The following is a 21244-nucleotide window of genomic DNA, read 5'->3' as shown; positions in this document are numbered from 1 at the left end:
TCTCTTTCTTTCTACCCCCCCTCTCTCTATCCCTCTCTCTCTTTGTCTCAATCTAGATCCTATTAAGACAGCCCAAGGCTCCCTGTCCCTCAAGGCCTACAGGCTCACTCCTAAACTCATGGAGATCTGCAAGGAGAAAGATTTCACACCTGAGGCGTGAGTATATCATAATGCATAACACAAATTAAAGGACTTGATGGATGGATGTCGTGATCGCATGCATATGGCTGAATGTTGGCAAATCAATCTTGGTGTCTTCTTTGGTGTAGGCATACACCGTATAAATACACAAATGGACTCGCATTGCTAACATGAATAAAAAATAAAAATATAAGCCTCTTTGATCATCTGCTTCTACTTATTCAATGGATGCAAATATTGGCTGGTGTGTCCACAGGGGAGGTATTTAGCTGCAGTCGAAGATTGATGCTGATGATTTATCAGCCCGCCCTTGCCCAACAAACAAATGCACAATGTTTACACTTTTTCTGACCCCAAGGCTTATTATAATTGCTTTCAAATTGCAGCTTAAAATGAATGTAATGAGGAGGCCATTTTCCAGGCATTTCAGAGTAGTCCAAGTGCACAAATTTACACATGCATCACCACATTCATGAGTGGACACACATGCAGTGTAAAATCTGAGTAAATACTATGAAAACAGAGCAATAAATAAATCTCTGTAGTATCAAATGGCTGTCGATTCAGAACATTTAGATGTGCATTTTTACATCCACTCAAAGCCAGTGAAATTGGAGGAACAAGAGACAAATTTACTACATCATCGCAGTTTTCTTCCCCGTTTCCTCTTTATTTCTTCACCTCTGTGTCTCTATTGCCAGCCACTTGGTTATTGACCCAGTGTACTTGGCCCAGAGTCAGGAACCTTCTCATTTCTGCAGCTTTTCATTAGTTCCTATGATTTATTACGGGTCTGATCTGTAGCTATCACTGTTCCCAATAAGCCTGTGATTGAAAGAGGGCAGCTCCGGGCAGGAAAAGGTCAAAATCACTCTATAACAACAATCTTGTCTCTGTGCTTTTATTTTCAGAATAGAATCTAAATATAAATTTTGTGTGTGTTTTTCCCTCCTAAAGATGTAAAACTTCAAAAGCGTTTCATTTCCCCTTCTCTCAGTGAGGAAAAAGCAATCTCTTTCATGTTGGTATATTTGATGTTAAGCTTGCATATATTGCTCATCTTTCTGAATTGAAAGGCAGGGAAAGATGAGTGCTGAATAGACCCTTTGAACTGTCCTCCAAGTCTGCTGGGCAATGGAGGAAGTGGTCAATAGGCCTCCACGTCAGCACACAATATAAAGCATCAAATTAGTCGGCCTGTGGAGTGAACCTTTGGCTCCGTCCAGCGGGGCCCAACTCGAAAAGAGCATGGCATTAAGTGTGCCAAAGTCCAGTAGGGTTGCAGCAATTTGTCCTGCCTAGAAATGTGCTGGTCTCTGTATCTTCATAGGCAGCTTCTTTCGATGGCTCTGCAGGCATTTGGAAAGGTCATAATCTCCAGGAAATATTTGAAGGCACTGCAGATGGATAATTGTGCAAATATGTATAGCAAAGTGTGTTTGTGTAATTATAGATTTCCCCTATAGAATGCAGCTCTCCATACTGATTTTTGTTCTCCTCACTCCAAGCCTCAGTCAGGAATGTCCAATTTTGTTGCATTAGAATTGCTCCTAAAGTTTGCGGAAGGTGTTGCTGTACTTTGAATACAAAACTTTTTTTTTTTTCCAAAATGACTTTATCCCAATCAGATGAAGCCCCAGAGCCTTATTTATCACTCAGAAAAGAAAAGCATTATATAAACATCTCTGTTTCTTGGTACGGTGCTCAAAGTGGATTAATGCAGAGAGCATATTGATCCTATAACAAGCAAGGCGCCTCTGCAAGCTAACATTAGACATATACAGACATTAGTTTGTAGCTCATGCCCTGTGCACAAGTGACAGGCTGAGACAAGGCAGTCAGTCAATGTTATTGAATTTATGTGAGACATTAAGCAAAGTGTGAAGTTCCATTTTGTGTTAACAGGCCCATGTCAAAGAAAGAGAGATGCTCTCAGCTCCTAAAGGAACAATTAGAAGAGGTTTAAAATTGGTCCATGTATTGAAAGTACACTTTACGGCAGAGCCCATAAAGGGTAATTGATGCTACTGAGTTTAATGTTGCAGAGGTTTTGCTGTATAAACTGATGATTGTGTAGATATCATACCCAGATTTCATAGGAAAACCTGCACAATATTCAAATGTATTGTTCTTTAATTTGCTGTGATGCATTTTCCTGGCAGAGTACAGTCCATGTGTTGACAGTGCTATGCTCCGTTTGCGGTTTATTTGTTCTTTTTAAAGGAATATGCTAACAACAAATAAAATGTGCACCATATGCACTAAAGTCGTCCTGAAGGCGTCTCTGTCTTAAACACAACAGATGTTAAGTTACATTAGAATAACCTCATCCACTCTTCAAATATTGAAATGTGTTCAAATATCTGTACTTGGAATGAGACCACATTTTTCTTTGGAATGAGTTGTTACAGGTTTACCTCCAACACTGAGTCATTCTCATGTGTTCTGTTATACATTCAGTTTATGTGCATTAATAAGCAAGCTGTCCCTTTTAAAGAAAACACACTTGTTGTCTCACATAGTATTTCAGAGAAGCTTGTCTTACCTTGAATATAAAAGTAAAAAAAAAATCAGTTTAGTTTGAAACATTTTATAACCCAGTGTCCACAACGAGATGTCACATAGGGCTGGACAGTATTGTTGAATTTCATACCAGCTCTTTATTGAGATGTATGGAACTCTTTCCTGCTCAGTTTCAGCCACAGTAAACTAATGTCCATAGTGTGATTTAAATGTTAAAAAAGAGAAACAACAGAATGACTTATTCGTTTGCACTTGTCAATCATCCAGATTGCACATGTAAGACATCCCTGATCTTTTCTCTTGGTCTGGTTTCATGTTAAATGTGTTTAATGTTAGTACTGTGATAAGTTAAGAAGATGATGTAATGTAAAAGAGGTCTAAATGTTTCATCTTGTTTCTTTATCTGTCTTTGTCCTCTTATCAAAGCCTAACGGTAAATTCCTCTCCTTCTGCTTCTGTCCTTCTATTACTCTCTCCATAGTTTGAAGAAGGCCAGCATCGGCTTCGAGCATATGTTTGAGGAGGTGCCCATTGTCATCAAGAACTCGCACCTCATCTGCGCACTGTTGTGGGATCTGGAGGACAAGTCCACGGTCGCAGACAAGCACGAACTGCTCAACCTCTCCAGCAGGTCAGTCGAGAGGTCATGTGATTATTTGCCCAGTAGGATTGAAGCCAGACACCGTATTGTAAATATATTAGCAGTGCTTATAAGCACAATTTCTATCTTGAGTTGCTGTTTTCAACAGGGTTTTCTGAGGCAACCAACATTTACAAGATGTTTCTGCATCGTGTTGTGATCCGTTTTGTGGGTTTATCAACATCCGCCAGCAGTAAAAACCCCTGACCTTCAGTCTGGTTGTAAATTCTGCAATCTAACACTGACATAGCAGGGAACGTGTTAGCTGATCGAAAAGATTTTACTGCTGTAGACACTCAGGAGGGACTTAAATTATCCCGTGATTTTTGTATGTGAACCATCGTATTTTATTCCCACATGAAAATGTTGTTTTTTTATTTTTATTTTGGAGTTTAATAATCTTTTATTGCACTTGGAGAGACCTCTGTGCGATCATAATGTTCTGCAGCGTTTCAGTCATCAGACACGGTAACATAACAGCCTTCTTTATTTTTGGATGCGGCCTACATCATTGTGTCTGCAAGCACATGAGCAAGAGCTTACATGGTGGAAAATAACTGTAAAAACACTCTCTAATCATATCCAGAAAAACAGAGTTTATTGATGGATGTTTCATCATCCCAAACAATCCCGCACTGGAAACAAGTGCCACTTTAATTTGATCCGTCGGCAAATGGTTACCATGGTACTATGCATAAATCTCTATTGAGAAGAATAGCGTCTTCCTAAAAGTGTCTGACAAGCTTTGAACCATGTCATGGTATCTCTTTGAACCTGCAGGCTGCTTTCAAAGACATGAGTAAAAGCTTTTTGAAAATTAAAATTGATTTGACATCACAGAACTCCTGGGCATTAGTCTGTGTCGTCTACACCGTTCTGAAGTGTGCAGAATAAGTGGAGGGATAAGCTCTATTGGCAGATTTTCTCTTATGTATAGCCACCATACAGGGTTTGTTCAAACACGGGGAAGCAGGGTTGTTTAGGTGGAATGTGTCGAAGGGGCTTGCCTGGGGTGGCATTGCCCTTTCTTGAAATTGATTTGGCCTTCCCTCTTGCCACCCTGAAATCCTCAACTATGATTGGCTTTTTGCTCTTCTGCTAAATCGAGTAATTCTGCAGTGTTGCAAAAGGCTGCTGGAAGCTTTCTTATAAGGCTGCACAATAAATGACATTTTCATCATTACAACAATATGAGTAATCTCAATGAACACACGAACACACTGCATATATATATATATATATATATATATATGTACCCAAGAAGTGCTTTCTCACTCAGCATGTGTACATTTAACCTGTTAGATGGAGGTAAAATGGCCATGCTTTTACCATTGTGATGCAGTCAGATGACGCTCAAAACTAGCTACCAGCTACCTTTAGATCATTTTTCAAATCTAACAATTTCTGATGTAAATTACCCTTTGGACATTCATCCTATTTTTTTAAAGACATTTAACAATATAACACACATAAGAGACCTATTATTGTAATACCTTCTTTATAATGTCCACAATTGCTGCATTTTTCTCTGAAAGGACACCATCCACTAATAACTGCAGCTGCATTTTTTTATCTTTACAAAACAAACGCTTACAGAAGCTGCTCTGCGTTTGACCTCTTTTGTTTGTGTGCATTACCATTTATCGTTAGCTGCACAAATTATCATTCAAATGTACATCGTCTGGGTCACATTCAGATACTTTTCACAAGGTTAGACATGCAGTTGACTACACCAGTGAAGTAAGGGCCACATTTGATGGACCTGTGATGTTGTATAAGCATGAGCGCCTCACAGAAATTTGCAACAACAAGCTAAAGATCATAGAGTACACAGGCCATTAATGTTGTAATGACAGAATATATCACCCAGTGCAGCGCTGTGGCTCTAACGGTGTGGTTATTATACTTTTCAGAAGATCATAGACTTCAATCATATTCAAGTATAAGCTATATGAGGCTGTGGAAAAACATGTTGGTGATACAAGTCTTTTTTTTTTTTTTTGTCTTTACTTGAAATTTTATAAAAATAGACAACACACGCCTAGTCCTCTAAAATGTATTCTTAACCTACTTGGACTTCAGTACCAGATGGGTGAGGGTTAAATGATCAGGACATCTCAAAATGTGAAACTTTCCAGTCATGGAAATGTTTTCCTCTGAGTGTTGAATAATTGAGTTTGTGAGCATTTCTTGTTTGCATCACAACTGTAACCCACACTAAAAGAGGGTAGTTCAAGTATGTATTTTGTATTTTAAACATGTTAGACAACTAAACTGATTTTTGGGGAATTATAAAAATGCACCTTTTCGGATATGATCAAATCCAGTCCAAAACTAGATGCAGTAAATGCCACATTCAAATGTCAAAAGCAATTTATTCAGAAATGTCTCCAAAAACAGGAACTGCCTTCAAAACTTTGTCTCCCATCACTAATGAGCACAATATGAACAAATATCACGCCAGCATCTCAGCTCACAGCCCGGCACTTTAAGTTTCGCATTCAGATCTCCGAGGCGCTCGGCTTCAGTCTCTGGAGAATTTATCAGCAATCATTTATGGAGATAAACCGCTGCAAGTGGAGCAACAGCTGTGAAGCTTCCCAGGGGCAGGTGTGAGAAATTAGTACAATAACGACTCAAAGTGTTGATTTACACACTGTAGGCGCACAAAACACACTGTGCTTGCTTACTCAAAATCAGTGTAGCACATGAGGAGTTGTTGTGAGTCTTCCCGAAAGTGTCCCGAAACAGCCAAGTAAGTAACCAAGTCATGAATTAAATGAAGACTCCAGATATATACAGAGCATGCACATGGCCAACCAAGCCTGGCACCAGTCATTTCTTAGAAATTGTCAAATAGACTGAAGGAGAACTCCGCACTTTTCCTGCATATTGTTCCATTTTCCTAATGACTACTCGGATGTTGAAACACCGAGTTTGATTTGACCTAAAATGAGGCAGAAGCAGCCCGGCCCTCCCCAAAGGTTTCCCAGCATGACTAGCGATGGGATGTCAGGCAAGATGAAATTGTTTCCTGAAGTTGTCAGATTGCTGCGCAGCCCTGTCCTTGTATTGGTTTGTGACGTCTTTCCCTTCACATCTTCTCCTGACAGCCCCAGCTTCTTTTCCTCATTTCCACCCCTTCAAAAAAAAAGATAATGATATTGGGTTTTATTTAATGTTTTTCCTTTTGTCTCATTTTCCAATCTGCAGCCCCATTTGTCAATGTCATAGACGTCTCAGGCTGAGTGAATGCAGTTTCACTCCAGCAAACAGGGTTTTCCTTACCCAGATGATGATGTTGATGGTGGTGATGGATTGCATGAATGTAAATTCATTTATTTTGGCCCTTTCCCCCCTGAACTGCCTCTATGTTTGCAATGTTACAAAGCAGCCCGTTATGTCAGGTCTCAAAGCTTTTCACGTTCAGAACATAGTCTGCATCTGACTAAGAATTTGCCCTGCGTAAAGTAGCTTACATTTCTCATTACAAATCATCCTTTAAACCTTATATTTACTCTTTGTTTTGCGTGAATGAGCAACTCCTCCATCCATGACCTCCTGTCTGATTACTGTAATTGGTCCTCTGCATAAAAATGTCAGACAGTGTAAGGATAACATAGCTTTATGCTCGATAGGAGCTCCAAGATGATTTGAATTCAATAATGGAGAAAGGGACTGCATGCTGGGAGGTGTAAGGCTTTATGAGGGCTTCAGCCTTTGGAGGAATGAGTCAAGTGAGGAAAAAATAACTGGAAATAGGGTCACAGAGGAGGTGATGACAGAATTTGGCTATGAATAAAATATGAAAAATGACCCGCAGCATGCAAACTTCCCAAGTGGGATGGAGTTTTTGATCAACAGCCAATAACAGTTTCCCTGATGATTCAGCCTTTTTTTTTTTTATGAACTAATGATAATTGAGAAGATGGGAGGTGGCAGTAATTTAAGCACAAAGTTGCTAGGCTGTAAGGTATTAAGTCACATACAATGTAGTTGTCTGCCGTTTTATTTAATATTACCTCAGAGATAATTCTAAAAAGTTTTGCTGGGACACTGTCAGATCTCAGCTATTTCATCTGTCAAACATATTCAGCTACAGTAAAGAGCCAGACAGCCCCAGATTAAGTCCCAGTCCTCCGTCTGATTTAAACACTCATTACAAGAATGGAAGTCACTCCTGTGACAGCTTTGTTAAACAACCACTCTGTGAACTTTCAATTTAATGAATGTCAGACAGTTTTTGCTTCCACATCAATACAGTTTTTACAGTTTGTCCTCTATTGTCCTGAGTGAATACAAACACACACAGACGGGAGCACACATATATTCTGTATGTGCTGCCATTGAATCAGACCTTAAAACAGAATCATTGATGACAGGAAATCCCTGGGTGCGCTTTGATTTCTAATTCAGGATTGATCGGTAGGTTCGCTGACCTGTCTAAATAATTTAACCGTTTGTAGTCTATGACCACACACTGGGTTGCATTATTCAGCATGCAGTTTTGATTCCCATACGACTGGCAACATCTTGAGTTTTTAACTCTATAAATCATTGTGTACCCATTTAAGAAGAGTTGTGTGTATTCCTTGCAAATTCAGACTTTATTCTACACTTACTTGAAAGTTAAAAGAACAGGAGAAAATCGATCCAATGAAAAACTGCTTTTGGCCTTTATTCAGATGTCCTCCAAACAAGTCCCCAAATCTAACAATTTACAGGCGACCGCCGTAGAAAGACTACGCTACAAGCTGACATCAACACAAAACAATATGCTGTTCACTCGATCACACTCGCATAGGCAAACGTGCGTGCGCACACACACACTTGTGTTGAGTCCAGCTCCAACACTCGACACACACATTAGCAGCAGATGTTTTGAAGGATCCCGCTCTGACTAAACGATTTCCTCTGCATATATTATAAATGCACACCACACAAATTAGCTACCATATTGCTTGATTAAATAGTTTTAAATGGGCTCTCGTCAGCGAGAATCAATTCTGACACAGCCGGAGGGACGCAGCGGGAAAGTGTTATGGCGAGATTTGGTACTGGGCCATCAGTTTTCATGTTTGCAACTCTGACACCACAGTGGAGGGTTGACAAACTGATCACACAGCGCTCCTCACAGGCAAACATGATGGGAGTGGAAACGGCTCAGCTGTTTAAACTACAGGAGACACAATTGGAGCTGTGAAAAAACATACACTACTCGCAGGTTTTTTTTTCCGGTTTTTTTAAAGGTGAAACAGGCAATGAATTGTGACTGAAAACCCATTTGCTGTATTCATACACACACCCAGTGTGCCTGAAATCCTGCAAAACCATGGCAGCAGGCAGCTATTCAGTCTGATTATTTGATCACTTACACGAAAACGCACGTCATGCAGGTGCCAGGCAGTAATATGGATGGTGTAACAGAAAGTCAAGCATGTGAGAATAGCTTTATAAATCATCATCAGCAGAGTTCATACAATTATCAGCATCCACGTGGGTACATTAGTTTTCCATGTCTATGCATGCAAGCTTGAGGGGCTTCATTTGTATGTGTTGCTTGTAAATGTAATTAAGGTGTTATCAGCTGAACGGGGGTTGATGACAGCCAAATGTTAAGCTGAGATGATCATGATGAGTGGCTTCAGGATGTGAATATTTCACTTTATTATGCATGTGTGGATGCTTAATTTTATGCGTATGGATGGATGTAGTGTTTCTAGTATTTGTTGTAGTGTTTGTTCGGGCTTTATACTTTACACTTCCTGGCATTTCAATAACTAAAAACTGAAAATTATAATACAGTCGTAAATTGCTTAAGTTCTTACAGATGTTTTATTTATTCTGCAATCCATGTGGAGTGAAAAGTGAGAATTTTGGTAGCTTTGATGTGAGATTGTACTTGATTTCATCAGAAAGTTGGGTTGGGATTTATTAATTATACAACTTCATTACAACTCCCCTCGTTGTTTTATTTCTAACCACAGCTCATACACAAAAAAAGACTTCTCTCTAGTACTTACTACTGAAAGTTAAAAAACATGCCGATCAGGAGGCTGATGTTTTAAATAAGAAAAACATCTGCACACAATGATGAGCTAAATGTGTTTGCCTTGGGTCAATTGTTGTTACACTGGAGCTTGTTTATAACAAAATCTGTGTTATCCTCTAACAATAAGCAGCCATTGCCTGCAAATTGGATGCAGTTGTTGATGGTTAGTGGCAATTTCTTTCATCTTAACACCTTATAGAGTCTAAGAAAATTGAGGGAGGGTAAATTATTTCTTGACAATGTTTTTTTTTCTTTGTTGCTCAAGAGAGAACCTGGAGGAGAAGAGGGATATTGATTTTTAAAATTACTTATTGAAAAATCTCACAGCAGAAAGCAAAGTAACTAAAAGAAAAAAAAACTCGGGGGAGGGGGGTGGGCGGGGGGGGGGGACCTTTTTCCTCCACATATTCTCACAGACAATGCAATATATACACACACAAAGTGCTTACGTCAGCAAAAGTTCTCACACAGCCAAAGCATACACAGTGCTGGCAGTCCTTGCGGGTACAATTGTCATTAAAATAAACAGTCAGAATCTGTCTTCACACAGTACACGCTGCATTATGTATCACCCAAACAGTCATAAATGAAAGATTATAATTCCACAGAGGATCGTACAAGAGGGAGAAGGCTTGAAGTAGAGCTCTGCAGCCTTGTCAAGGTTGAACTTGAGGCAGCATTGAGGCATGTTGTAAAAAAAAATGGGGCTCATGGGAGGAAAGAGAACATGAAGGCTGGTAGAGGTGTGTGTTGAGTTTTGTCAGAATGGCGACGTTTGGGGAAAAGATCAGGGATGTGATTCCAGAGCAGAAAGTTGAGGCACGGGGGCGGGAAGAAAGGTCCGGAGGTCTTCGTTCTGTCAGACCCCTGGAGAGAGCTCTCATGTCAGATGTCTCTGCAGACACACCAGAAAATGGATTAAACAGGAGGTGAACTCAATGATAAGGTCAGAATGAATTGCAAACAGAGAATGTGGAAAATTGTGGATGTAGCTTTTTTAGATTGCAACCACTGGTTTATGGAAGAGAGGTCTTGGAGCTTGAAATGGACCGCCACTGACACATGTTCTCATACCGGTAATTGTTGAATCTTGTTGTTGGAGAGGAGCATCCTGTAGTTCAGTGCCAAAGGAAAGATGTGTATCGACATTTGACATGACATTTTGAACAGTAAATGGTTGTAGAGTGATTTTAGTTTTGAAGTAAGCTGACTCCTTACAAGAGACCCCATCTACACCAGTTCTCTTTAATGATGCATCTTCCCTCCTCGAGCCTGTGTTGAACCGAGAGGAGTTCCAGACCTGCCATGTTGAGGATCATTCCCAAGCTCATACTGCTGATGGAAGAGAGATGAGGGAGACCTGAGGAGCAATATGAGGGGATACACGAGAGCAGATTTCATGAATTTCATTTTACTGACACGCCCCCTTACCGGATATGACTCACTGATTGGACGCTGTAGTGGATCAGACTTAAATGGAACTTCACACCATCACCTGAGAACAGACGAGCCTTAAAACACGCACTAAACTGCCCTTTATATACCTCAGTTTCCTAAAGTGCGGGCATGTGATGAGCTGGGATTAAAAAAGAAAATGAGGAGAGGAGAGGATGCTGCGGTGCTTGGGCTAAAACAATAATCCCATGTAGAGATTTCATGTGTTTAACATGATACCATTAGGTATGTTTGCTAAATAAGGTTACACCAAAAGTTTAAACAATCTGTACAAGTTAACAGAACAGGACTTAGACCTGTTAGCCCATTTATTTCAACATTATCCACATCACACATGCATCATGGCTCACGCTGTCAGCCTCTTCTGTGCTTCAACTCAGACTGTTTTTCCAAAATATACCCAAAGCCTGCTGATCGTGACAAAATAATTCCAAATGAATTACATCTGGTACATTTATACAACACATGACTGTTGATGTGCAGTGGTGCTGATCTTTAAATGACTTACAATTATTCTCCAAGGCTCGACTTAGCACTGTGGTCTAATCAAAAATGAAAAAGGATAAAGTCCATAACCCTTTTCACACATTCTTTAACACCACTCTTTTGTGGATGTTGTCATTCCATTGGATTACACATAGCATTGATATAAAGGCAAATATTCTCATTATAACGTCGTGTAGCGGACTCTGTTGCTTCGGGCGCTTCTTCCGCGTTGTTTATTTTTGTATTTCAAAAGGGACACAGAAGATATCTAATGACCACAAGTAGATAACTGCAGAGGTTTGCAAGTGTGTTTTCTGGACCTGCTGTGAGTGTGAGCAGCATACAAAAGGCCAGCAAGGGGGATACAAATCTGAGCCAGCCAGAGCTTTTCACTGACTGCAGGATTGGCAATGGAGCCTCGGCTCAAACTGTCCACATGTTGAACTGCACTTTAACCCCAAATTGTTCCCAATGGTCCGGCCAGTGGTTTGCTCCTTTGCGTGCGTCTGTGTATGTGTGCCTGGGGGAATGAGATATGTAACCTTGAGTGCTATATAAATGCACTCCATCGTATCATAAATATGTAAAGAACAGCTGTGTTGAAGTGTGTAAAGATAAGCTTATGATTTTATGTTGGGCATGGAAAGTGAATGAAATAAAATGCTGCTGGTGGCACTACTAAAACGTGTGAATGACCTACTGACATTTTTCTTCCAGCAACCACCTGGAGAAGAGCCTTCAGCTTCTGATGGACAGAGTGGATGACATGAGCCAAGACATTGTCAAATATAACACCTACAGCCGCAACCTGAGCAAGCAGCAGCAGCAGAAGCACCAGGTAGGTCTCACACACACACACACACACACAGAAGACAGACATGGTCACCAGACACACACACGTTCATTAAATGAAGCACAAATGCCTCATACAGACACAATGAGCAAGCAGCAGCAGCAGAAGAAATATCAGCTTGCTAGAATGCATATAACAGAAAAGGTATCAACACACACACAGATGCACCTACAGCCACAGACTCCACAGGAAAACAGCAGGACTATTTCTCTGAGCCATGGATACAACCAATTGCTGCTATAATCTCAGCAGGCAGGCAGCATAAGCACCAGGTAGCAAAAAACAAACACTCACACACACACTGAAATACAGACACTCAGAAGAACTTTATATTACAAGGTCACACATCCATGTACATTCACCCACTGCAGATCAACAAAACTATTCATAGTTAATGGCAAAGGTTTATATAAATATTCACTATCAGCTATATAAAACCCTACAAAGCACTGCTGCTGTACTGTGCACATTGTTCTTTTCTGGCTGCCCGGCTTGTTGCCTTAAAAAAAGAAAATCATCAATGGAGCATGCGGTCTAAAAACTTGTAATGCAACAATGACACCTTGGCAGACAGGACTGATTGGCATGTAAGTGCTTTAACTGCACAGGGAGTAACCCTCTTCACTGTAGAGTGGAGAAGTGAACGACTTTGTACTTGTGGTGTTCTACGGGCGGTAAATTGAGTGTGATTGGCTTTCACCTGGTTGTCGTTCACAGAGCGTCAGAGGACATTTGAAGTCGGGCTTTTATTTTACAATCTGAGCACCTTTTAAAGTCTCTTTCGCTCAGCAGGTTATGCAAGGTTTACAAGCGAGGTACCATTCAATACTGGGATCAAACGATTGGCATTATCCCAGCATCAGAAACTGTAATTGTGTGAATGAGCCTGAGCAGTTGAAAACATCGGCTGAGGACGGGACTGTACTGCTTCTTTGCAGTCAGAAATGCTGCAGAATTTACTATTAAGAAAACAAACACATAACAAGTAGTTCAATCACTTCAGATTCCTTTTTAACAATTTGACAATGACTCTAATTGTGACATAACCGTAAGTGTTTTTGACTTTGGACCAATGGTTGTATATAAAGATAGATGAAGCGTCTCCACCTGCTCCTGTTGTACAATTATAAAGCCAAAATACTCCTCTTGATGGGCGCTAACAATATTCTGCTAGTTACATCATTTTGAGCCAAAAGAAGGCGCTGTAGACATCTGCAGGTGGAGCCGTGGTATTGACTAACAATCCTTTCTACTTATCACAACAAACATTTCACTTACTGATAAAAGGACTGAGATCCAGTTCAGTTACAAGGCAGCAGGTCTGCAGTGTAAATGTATCTTAGATCCACATGATGCATGCAGACTGAGAATAGTTTGTTTAAAGTGATGTATATCTGAAATCACAATATAAGGGCGTACTTTCTGGAGTTTCTCTCTCAGCCTTCAAACTGATCAGTGACTCTGCTTCCTGGGTCACATTTCTTTGTCTCATTGGTGCCCAGAGTAATGAGCACCTATGACCCCCTCGTATCCTGTCAAGGAATCCGTCATATTCACTTGTACAAAGGGTTGCTTCTGTGACGCGGTTATTAATATTTTACTTATGTGAAGAAAAGTGGGTTCAAAAGGTTTAATACCACGAGCCATGCTCAGGCAATCTTCAGATAGCATTGACACCCAGGGATATCTGATTCATACGGGCTCAAAGGTTGTGAAAATTATAATGAGTGAATTGACAATCCTGTTTTTAATCTTTATATGTGCCAGGCACATTACAATCTCAAAATGTATTACGGAGCAGCAGCTAAAGCTCTCACATACAGTCACACACACATAGCCCATGTGCTCAAGACTAAACATACACACACACACACACACACACCACCTACAAGCACAAACTCACCCAGGAGCAGCGAAAAGACCAGAACAAAACGTACAGACGCAGAGATGATGAGTCCGCCATGTACCAACTGCAACCTCAGCCAGATGCATCACAAACATCTGGCAACACATACAAACCACCGAGATGCACAGCCATACACACACTCATTACTCAGGGAAATGGAAGCATAGAGGCTCAAGGTGACTCACTGCTGTGCGCCTAGTGAGCGCGTCCCAACTTACACCTACGTTCAAATAGACACATTATTCTGTCATTATCCTCCGCGAGTGGGAAACGAGCAAACGTCTGAAATATTCATGTTAATCCGACTGAGTCATCATCTCCTCGGCCGGCTGGAGGATAAAATCGCCGCCAAGTTCGCACACATTTGGCAGACTCGGAACAAACATGGGTCTGTGACCACAGGTAGCCCGCCATATACAGACAATGCATTTACAACCTGGACTGTGGAGAAACAAACGCCTACAAAGTCACACATCCCCCGGCCGAATCACCCACACTCCAGCTATTATGATCCATCATCCTCCCCTACTGACCTTCTCATCATCACAGTCATAAAGCCTTACCCCTCAAACACACACACACTCATGTCATACACATTATCACACAGGCAGACACCTTCTGTTTCATGCAATTCCCCACACTGACGACCACAGAGACAAAAAAAGTGAGCCTCTAATACACCTTTCAGACATCTGCTGTACTTGCTCCATGTAATCTTGTTCTATTGACCCTGCTGCTACGCGGACAAAAGGAACCGTATTAATCATCATAGAAAGTTGCAAAACGGAGCCATGCTGAGAGGGCTCCATTTATCATTTAGAGCTCTCTGAATTTGGTGAATATCAGGATCCCAGTCACAATCTGTGACCAAGTTAGTCTTTGTACCTAGGAATCTACGTCTCTCTTCCCCTGTTTATTCCTTCATTTCATTTTTCTTGTTTTTCTTCACCGTGCATTAGATTAGATTAGGATGCAGTCTGTTAATCTTATGAACCTAATAGTTGTGATTCATGGCGACATTGGCAAATGATGCAATTCAGTTACCAAGACATTATTCAGTACTTTTCCAGTCATTAGTTCTTAGGGGTGTGATTTAGCAGTTTCATCATAAGATATTTTATTGATTCTTTTGGAAAAACGATAGGATATTTGTCGTTATCACAAAGTCTGCTACGATATGATTTCAATTTGATTCCATTCAGGAGCCTGCGATCGATTTCACAGCTACATTTCACAGAATTAAAGCAATTTCAATATGTTTTGACTATTCTATTGCTGAAACGTTTCTTGCATTTAAATAAAAAACAAGAAAAAGAACACAGGCCTATAGTTCACTGTTAAGAGCCACATTTTACACTTGCATGTTAAAATGTAAATGTTTTTTTTTTATAATTTAACATTAAGAGAACCTGGTTACCTTTAAATTATGAACATAACTATGCATGTTTGTTTCATCACATGGAATTATAAACATTTATCTTCCTGCATTGTTATCTATCTTAATGTACCACTTTGTGCTTGTTCTGCACCACAGTAAACTCATGATACAATCTCTTTGAGTGCATTTACATACATGTGAACTTGAACTGTTATTGTTTCTGATCTGTTTTAGCCCTTCATACGTTCTCTAGCTGTTTAAAAGTAGATTATGTTTCGCTCTTACGTAGTTTTGAATTAGACTGTGGGATTTTAATGAGGTCAAAAAGCTCCAGCTCCTTTATTAACAAATTAGACCGACGCGTTTTGGCTTGTGGCCTTCATCACGGTCATCATCATCCTACAAGTGTTGCTAGAGCTTTTTGAACTCTTCAAGCCTTTCACTCTTCATGCACCTTGGTAGTTGGTGGAGTTTTGTCAGAAAATCCCACACTGCTTCTAAGTAGTAAAGTATTTTAATGACATTAATCTGTGACAGATGGTCATGAAGTGAAGAATTCACCTGATTTATGTTTAACTGGAATCTTGATAATCATAAATAGAGTGGTTGGGACAAAGTTTTGCTTTTGACAGACACAGAATAACCTCATGAGGAAAGAGAAAGAGAGCTTCTGACCTAGTGAGATCACTTTGAGCTGCTTCTGTTAATTTGATATATTTAACATGAGACGTCACACTACAATCACTCTTCCTCTTTTTATTAGATTGATTTATTTTTATTTTTACAGATAGGTCAGTGGAGAGAGTAAGATACCGAAGAGAGTATGGATAAGGAAAGAAAATGCCAACATGGTCTGTAAACACAGTAGGTGGGCAGATGTGCAAACGATGTGCTGACCAACTAGTGTTGTTGTTCACAATAATAGTCACCCTGTTTGGGCCTCAGTCTATCATTAAAGTATATACACACACACACACACACACACACACATATTTACACGTGGGCTGCCCCTGAAATCCCCCTGAGTTATGGAGTTCACACATGCACCTCACAACGGGAACTGGGCTAAATTCACTTATCCTACCCACCCACTCAAACTATTAATGTCATAGCACACACCACCCTTTCTTATATGGACGGAAAGGAGCAGGGAGCTGTTCATTGGGTGCAGTTTAAAGTTCAAAACAATGATTCCCCCCTAGATGTTTATTTTTTCTTTCTTTTTTTCAAGCTTTATTTAACTAGGAAAGTCTCATGGAGCGTCCTGGCCAAGACGGGCAGCAGCACAATTTACTGGGTTTCAGAGATTAAAACTTAACAACAATTAACATAAATAAAGGAATCACAAAATATATGAACCATTCATCAAAATTCATAAATCATAAACAACAATGTGATCAAAAAGGTCAAAAGACTTAGTTAAAACATCTGCAGTCAGATATGACTGCCTCCAGATCATTAAGAAGACCTTTAAAGGCATCCAAGGAAACCAGCTCCCGACGATTTAGAGTCTCTTGCAACCGATCCAAGAAGAGGGAGCAGCATACTTGAATGCCATTTTTCCCAATTCAGTACAAAATGTGCATGGGGATCTTTGTGTTCCCAGGTGGCAGACCCCAGATGTTGAGGGTGCCAGGACACACCTCTTCCACCCTGTTCCTTGACCCTGTTTTGTTGCTACATTTTCAACCTTAGGCACTACATGTATAGACAAGCGTAAAGCCACTTTGGGCATCCCCTATAGACCCCAAAATGACTATGCGAAAATCTTCAATCAAGATGGTACTGGTGGAAAACTTCATTGCCTGTTACAAGACGGCACTAGACATGACAAAAATCCCGGTTTGTTAAGCAGAACACAAAAGGGCAGTGCGACACCCTGCCTATTTCTAGGATATTTATAGCAAGCACTGCAAGATTAAGGTCAAGGGATTCAATGATCCCAACCAAACAGGAATGTATTCAGGAAGAAGATACTGGATGTGCCAGTCAAGCTTCTATTCTCAGACTATTAGAACCCTAAATAAGAAGGTCAAGAATGCTCTAATTATGAAAGTTATCAGACAGAAATAGCTCTGCTTTTTTAACATGTTTATATTCTTGTTCTTTTTGTATTTGATGCTTTTTTTAATTGTACACTTTAATGGGCTTTTCTGTTTAGTAATATGTTAACCTTTATTGTAAAGTCTTTATATAATAATAATAAAGACTTATTCTATTCTAACTAAAGTTGACATATCATTTATTAACGATCTGTGAATTACCAGTAAATCTCAAATGTCACTGACTCATGTTTTACTGACTCCACTAGACTGAACTCAATGTGACCCAGTCTTCCTGACAGATTTCTCATTAAGACTTTTAGTCCAGATGCTGATTTGTGATTTTTTTTTTACCCTTGATACTTAAACCAAACCCAGTTGTAGCCATAAACACATCATCCCCAGCTTGAAGCATGGAGGTTCCAGCAGCACGCTGAGAGGATGCTTCCCTGCAGCAGGTCTGCGGAGACTCGTGAAGGTGGAGGTGAAAATAGATATCCTGAAATCCTGCTGCAGTCTGTAAAAACAACTGTGAATAGGGACTGGATTATTTTGACCTCAGACATTGTCTTAGGCAAAGCTTCACAGGAGTCAAGACCCCAGTCCAATTGAGACTTTGAGTTGAACTTTTAAACTGCTCTTTCCTTTGCAGTGCAAAACTACACAGAGCCTGAGTAGCTTCTAAAAGACAAAACTGGCAAATAGGGGCCTCTTCTAAACGTTGACTTAAAGGAGGAAGTTTAATATTTGTACTTAAATTAGATCAGTTGGATTTTTTGACTCTGACATTTACTTCCAGTGGGGTTTGTTCAGACATTTTAGACTCTGTTTGTCTATATTTAAATACGGAAAGTGGAGCACAACTGCAAACTGCCTTTGTATCCTTGTCACCTAAATTTGCACACATTAGCATTTTGATGATGCACAGTCGTGATGTGACACGTTGGTAGGAAAAAAGGAAACTGGAGGAGTATCGATTCATTTGAACAAATAATTGCATTTTCATTTCGGAGGAGTTTCTGCGTTCCTCAGTCACCCCTACAGGTGTGTCGTGGGTTGTTTGGTTTAAAGCCCTCGTTGCTCCCACCTCGTTTTTCCTCCTCCTCTGCTGCAGCCTCCCATTCCACCAATCTGTGTGTCAGTCTTTTCCTCCATCTCGCCAAATTAACAAGGCTTTTAGGATCTCCAGAGACCCGGCACCTTACTGATTTACCGACTGTCAGCCCTCCACATATCACTCCATCCCTGCCAGCACTTATAACTCTTCTCTCTGTCTGTCTTTCTCTTCTTTCATCTCAATGTTTCTTTACATCTCGCTCCCCTTCCTGTAACTGTTTCCAGGCCATTCCCATTCTTTGTTCTCATCTTTCTTTGTCTTTTTACTATCAGCTGTCAGTCGGTGCTGTCTGTAGAACTTGTAGCTATATCACCCCCTTCTTTATTGTTCCACTTTTCCCCATTCCTGACTTTCTTTCCTCATTCCTCCTTCGTCCTCTCTTTTGCTACTAACGAACTGAACCTTCCTGACATTATTAGATAAGTTTTCATGGAGCCAAATGTTTAGATTATTATCCTTATTAAAGCACAAACAGAACAGAGAGGCTCCATTTAGACTGACTAAATAAAAAAAGCTAAAAAAAAAGCCTTTTTAATGAACGGATCAAAGATTCACCCTGAATACCTCCTGGCTCTGTTCCTTCTCTGTCTTGGCCTGTTTGTTCGGACTCATAAGGTGTTGGAAATGTTCTGTGATGCAACACAATAACTGCGACTACAGCGCTGACAGACAACATGAATCGATCTTTGGAAAGCGGATCATTCACATCAGTGGTTCTCAAACTATGGTACCACCGGTGGTACGCGGGCTCCCTGTGGTGGTACGCAAAGAAATCTCCACATTATAAAAAAAAAAAAAAAACCTGTTCAGCATAATTTTTTTTATCTTATCTGTCTTGTATCTATTGAGTTGTATTTATATCAAATGTGTTTTCCCCTCTAAATTAATCTAGTTTTTGCAACAAACAACTTTAATCTGCTCAATTTTTGCTTGCGCGCGCACAGACATAAACAACTACAGGAGTACGCCTCATGTTTTGAAAAGTTCCGCTCGATATTCCGTTATAGTTCAGTACTGAAACAACAGCAAGCAGCTGTAGACCTACATTAACAGATATTCTGTTATTTATTGGAGTTCAGCACAATCAGCAGCAAGCAGCTGTACATAACGGAGCCAGGAGAAGCTTCACTTTTTGATGCATGTACGGACAGTCGCTCACCCTCTCTCTCTCTCTCTTGCTCTGAAGCTGATGTGATTCTGCTCTATTTTGCTGTCTTAACACTAGGACCACCAACAGTCTAGACCCCCCTCCAAGCGCCTCTTTCAGACGGCAAATGCAAATTAAATTATTTGTGCTCAGAAGCACACAAATAATGCATGTTTTAGTTAAATACAGATTACTTTTATCTACAAACCAAATAGACTATCAGCATAAGGCAGGATTTGTAACCTTTTAAATGTTGCATGTTCATTTACAATATCTGTCGGCTTTTTTATGCGCCGTTCTTTTACTGCTGCTCCACGTCTCCTGTTTCTAAAACACATTCTACAAAAATGAAACATACATGACTTTTAGTCTATTATATTGTTGGATATATTAGGCTACGCATTTTAATGAAAACACTGCAAAAACAGAGATAAACACCGATGCTCCTCCTCCTCTCTGCAACTGGGTTTGTTTCCCCGACATAGAGGAAATCATTGACCAACACACACACGCACGCCAAAAACAACAACAACAAAAACACGGCTATCTAAGGGCATGACAAACTATATAGCCTACAAAAAGAACTGCAGAAATCCATAACAGATGCAGCGGCAAACAGATGAACAAATGAACGATCAGCACCTTGGACAGCGCCGCGGCACGTAATGTACATACCTTCTGCACAAGTGCTCAACCTTGACGGTGCACTTCTCACTCACAGGGTGCTTGCACCCCTTGCAGGAGACAATGGTCATGTTTTTCTTGCAGTGCGTGTTTGTCTGACACTGCCTCCTTCTCAGCTCTTGTGGATGTTGTGGCTCCACGGACACCGACGTCAGACACGCAGGTGTTCCTCTCATCTTTGTTAAATTCCTGCGCATATATATGAAGTCTATAAATAGAAACAATAACTAATAAAGATTTAAACGGCGTGCGAAAACAATCCAGGGAAATGTATCAACTTTTCAACTGCCGTCAATATGAAGGCGGCGGCAGTTAGAGGTATAAATGCTCAGAAATCTGTTTTTTATTTTAGTTATTTAGTTACACGTTAAGAAAAGTCATAGGATGAGAGGCTCACAGTTTTTATTTAAAAAGAGTTATTTGTATTATAAAAAGCCAAACCGTCCGTCAGATGGTCTTGGTGGTTCTAGTGTTAACACTCCTCAGGAGTCCAGAGGGATTTTTTTTTTTTTTAAAAAAGACAGTTTTGTTATGTTGAACGCAGAGACTTTTAATACAGAGGCGCTGTTTGCACGGAGCCTGCAGAACGCGCGCCTGCGCTCTCTGTCTCTCCCGCTACCTCTCACTCTCTCTCTCCCCGCTACCTCTCCCCGCTACCTCTCACTCTCTCTCTCCCCGCTACCTCTCGCTCTCTCAGGCACGCAGCAATTTTAGGAATAAATGAAAAATTAAATAAGAACAAGTCGGAAATATACTTGGGCCCAGGTATCGTCTTTGTGTGGGAAATACTGGAGACTAAATATTCTCAAACAGGTTGTTG

The 21244-nt window shown here is 40.4% G+C and overlaps 1 protein-coding gene across 1 annotated transcript in view; it reads left to right on the top strand.

Moving 5' to 3' along the window:
* The window catches only part of LOC132984277 (eukaryotic translation initiation factor 3 subunit H), a 57839-nt gene that overhangs the window by 34949 nt on the left and 1646 nt on the right, over positions 1 to 21244 (top strand). Inside the window, exons 4-6 of the mRNA XM_061051047.1 lie at positions 57 to 156; positions 3146 to 3295; positions 12015 to 12135. Coding sequence (XP_060907030.1) covers positions 57 to 156; positions 3146 to 3295; positions 12015 to 12135 — 371 coding nt within the window. The remainder of the gene's footprint in view (positions 1 to 56; positions 157 to 3145; positions 3296 to 12014; positions 12136 to 21244) is intronic.

This window comes from Labrus mixtus, chromosome 11 (genome assembly GCF_963584025.1).
Source record: "Labrus mixtus chromosome 11, fLabMix1.1, whole genome shotgun sequence".
NCBI lineage: Eukaryota > Metazoa > Chordata > Actinopteri > Labriformes > Labridae > Labrus > Labrus mixtus.
This window is presented reverse-complemented; position numbering and strand designations above follow the sequence as displayed.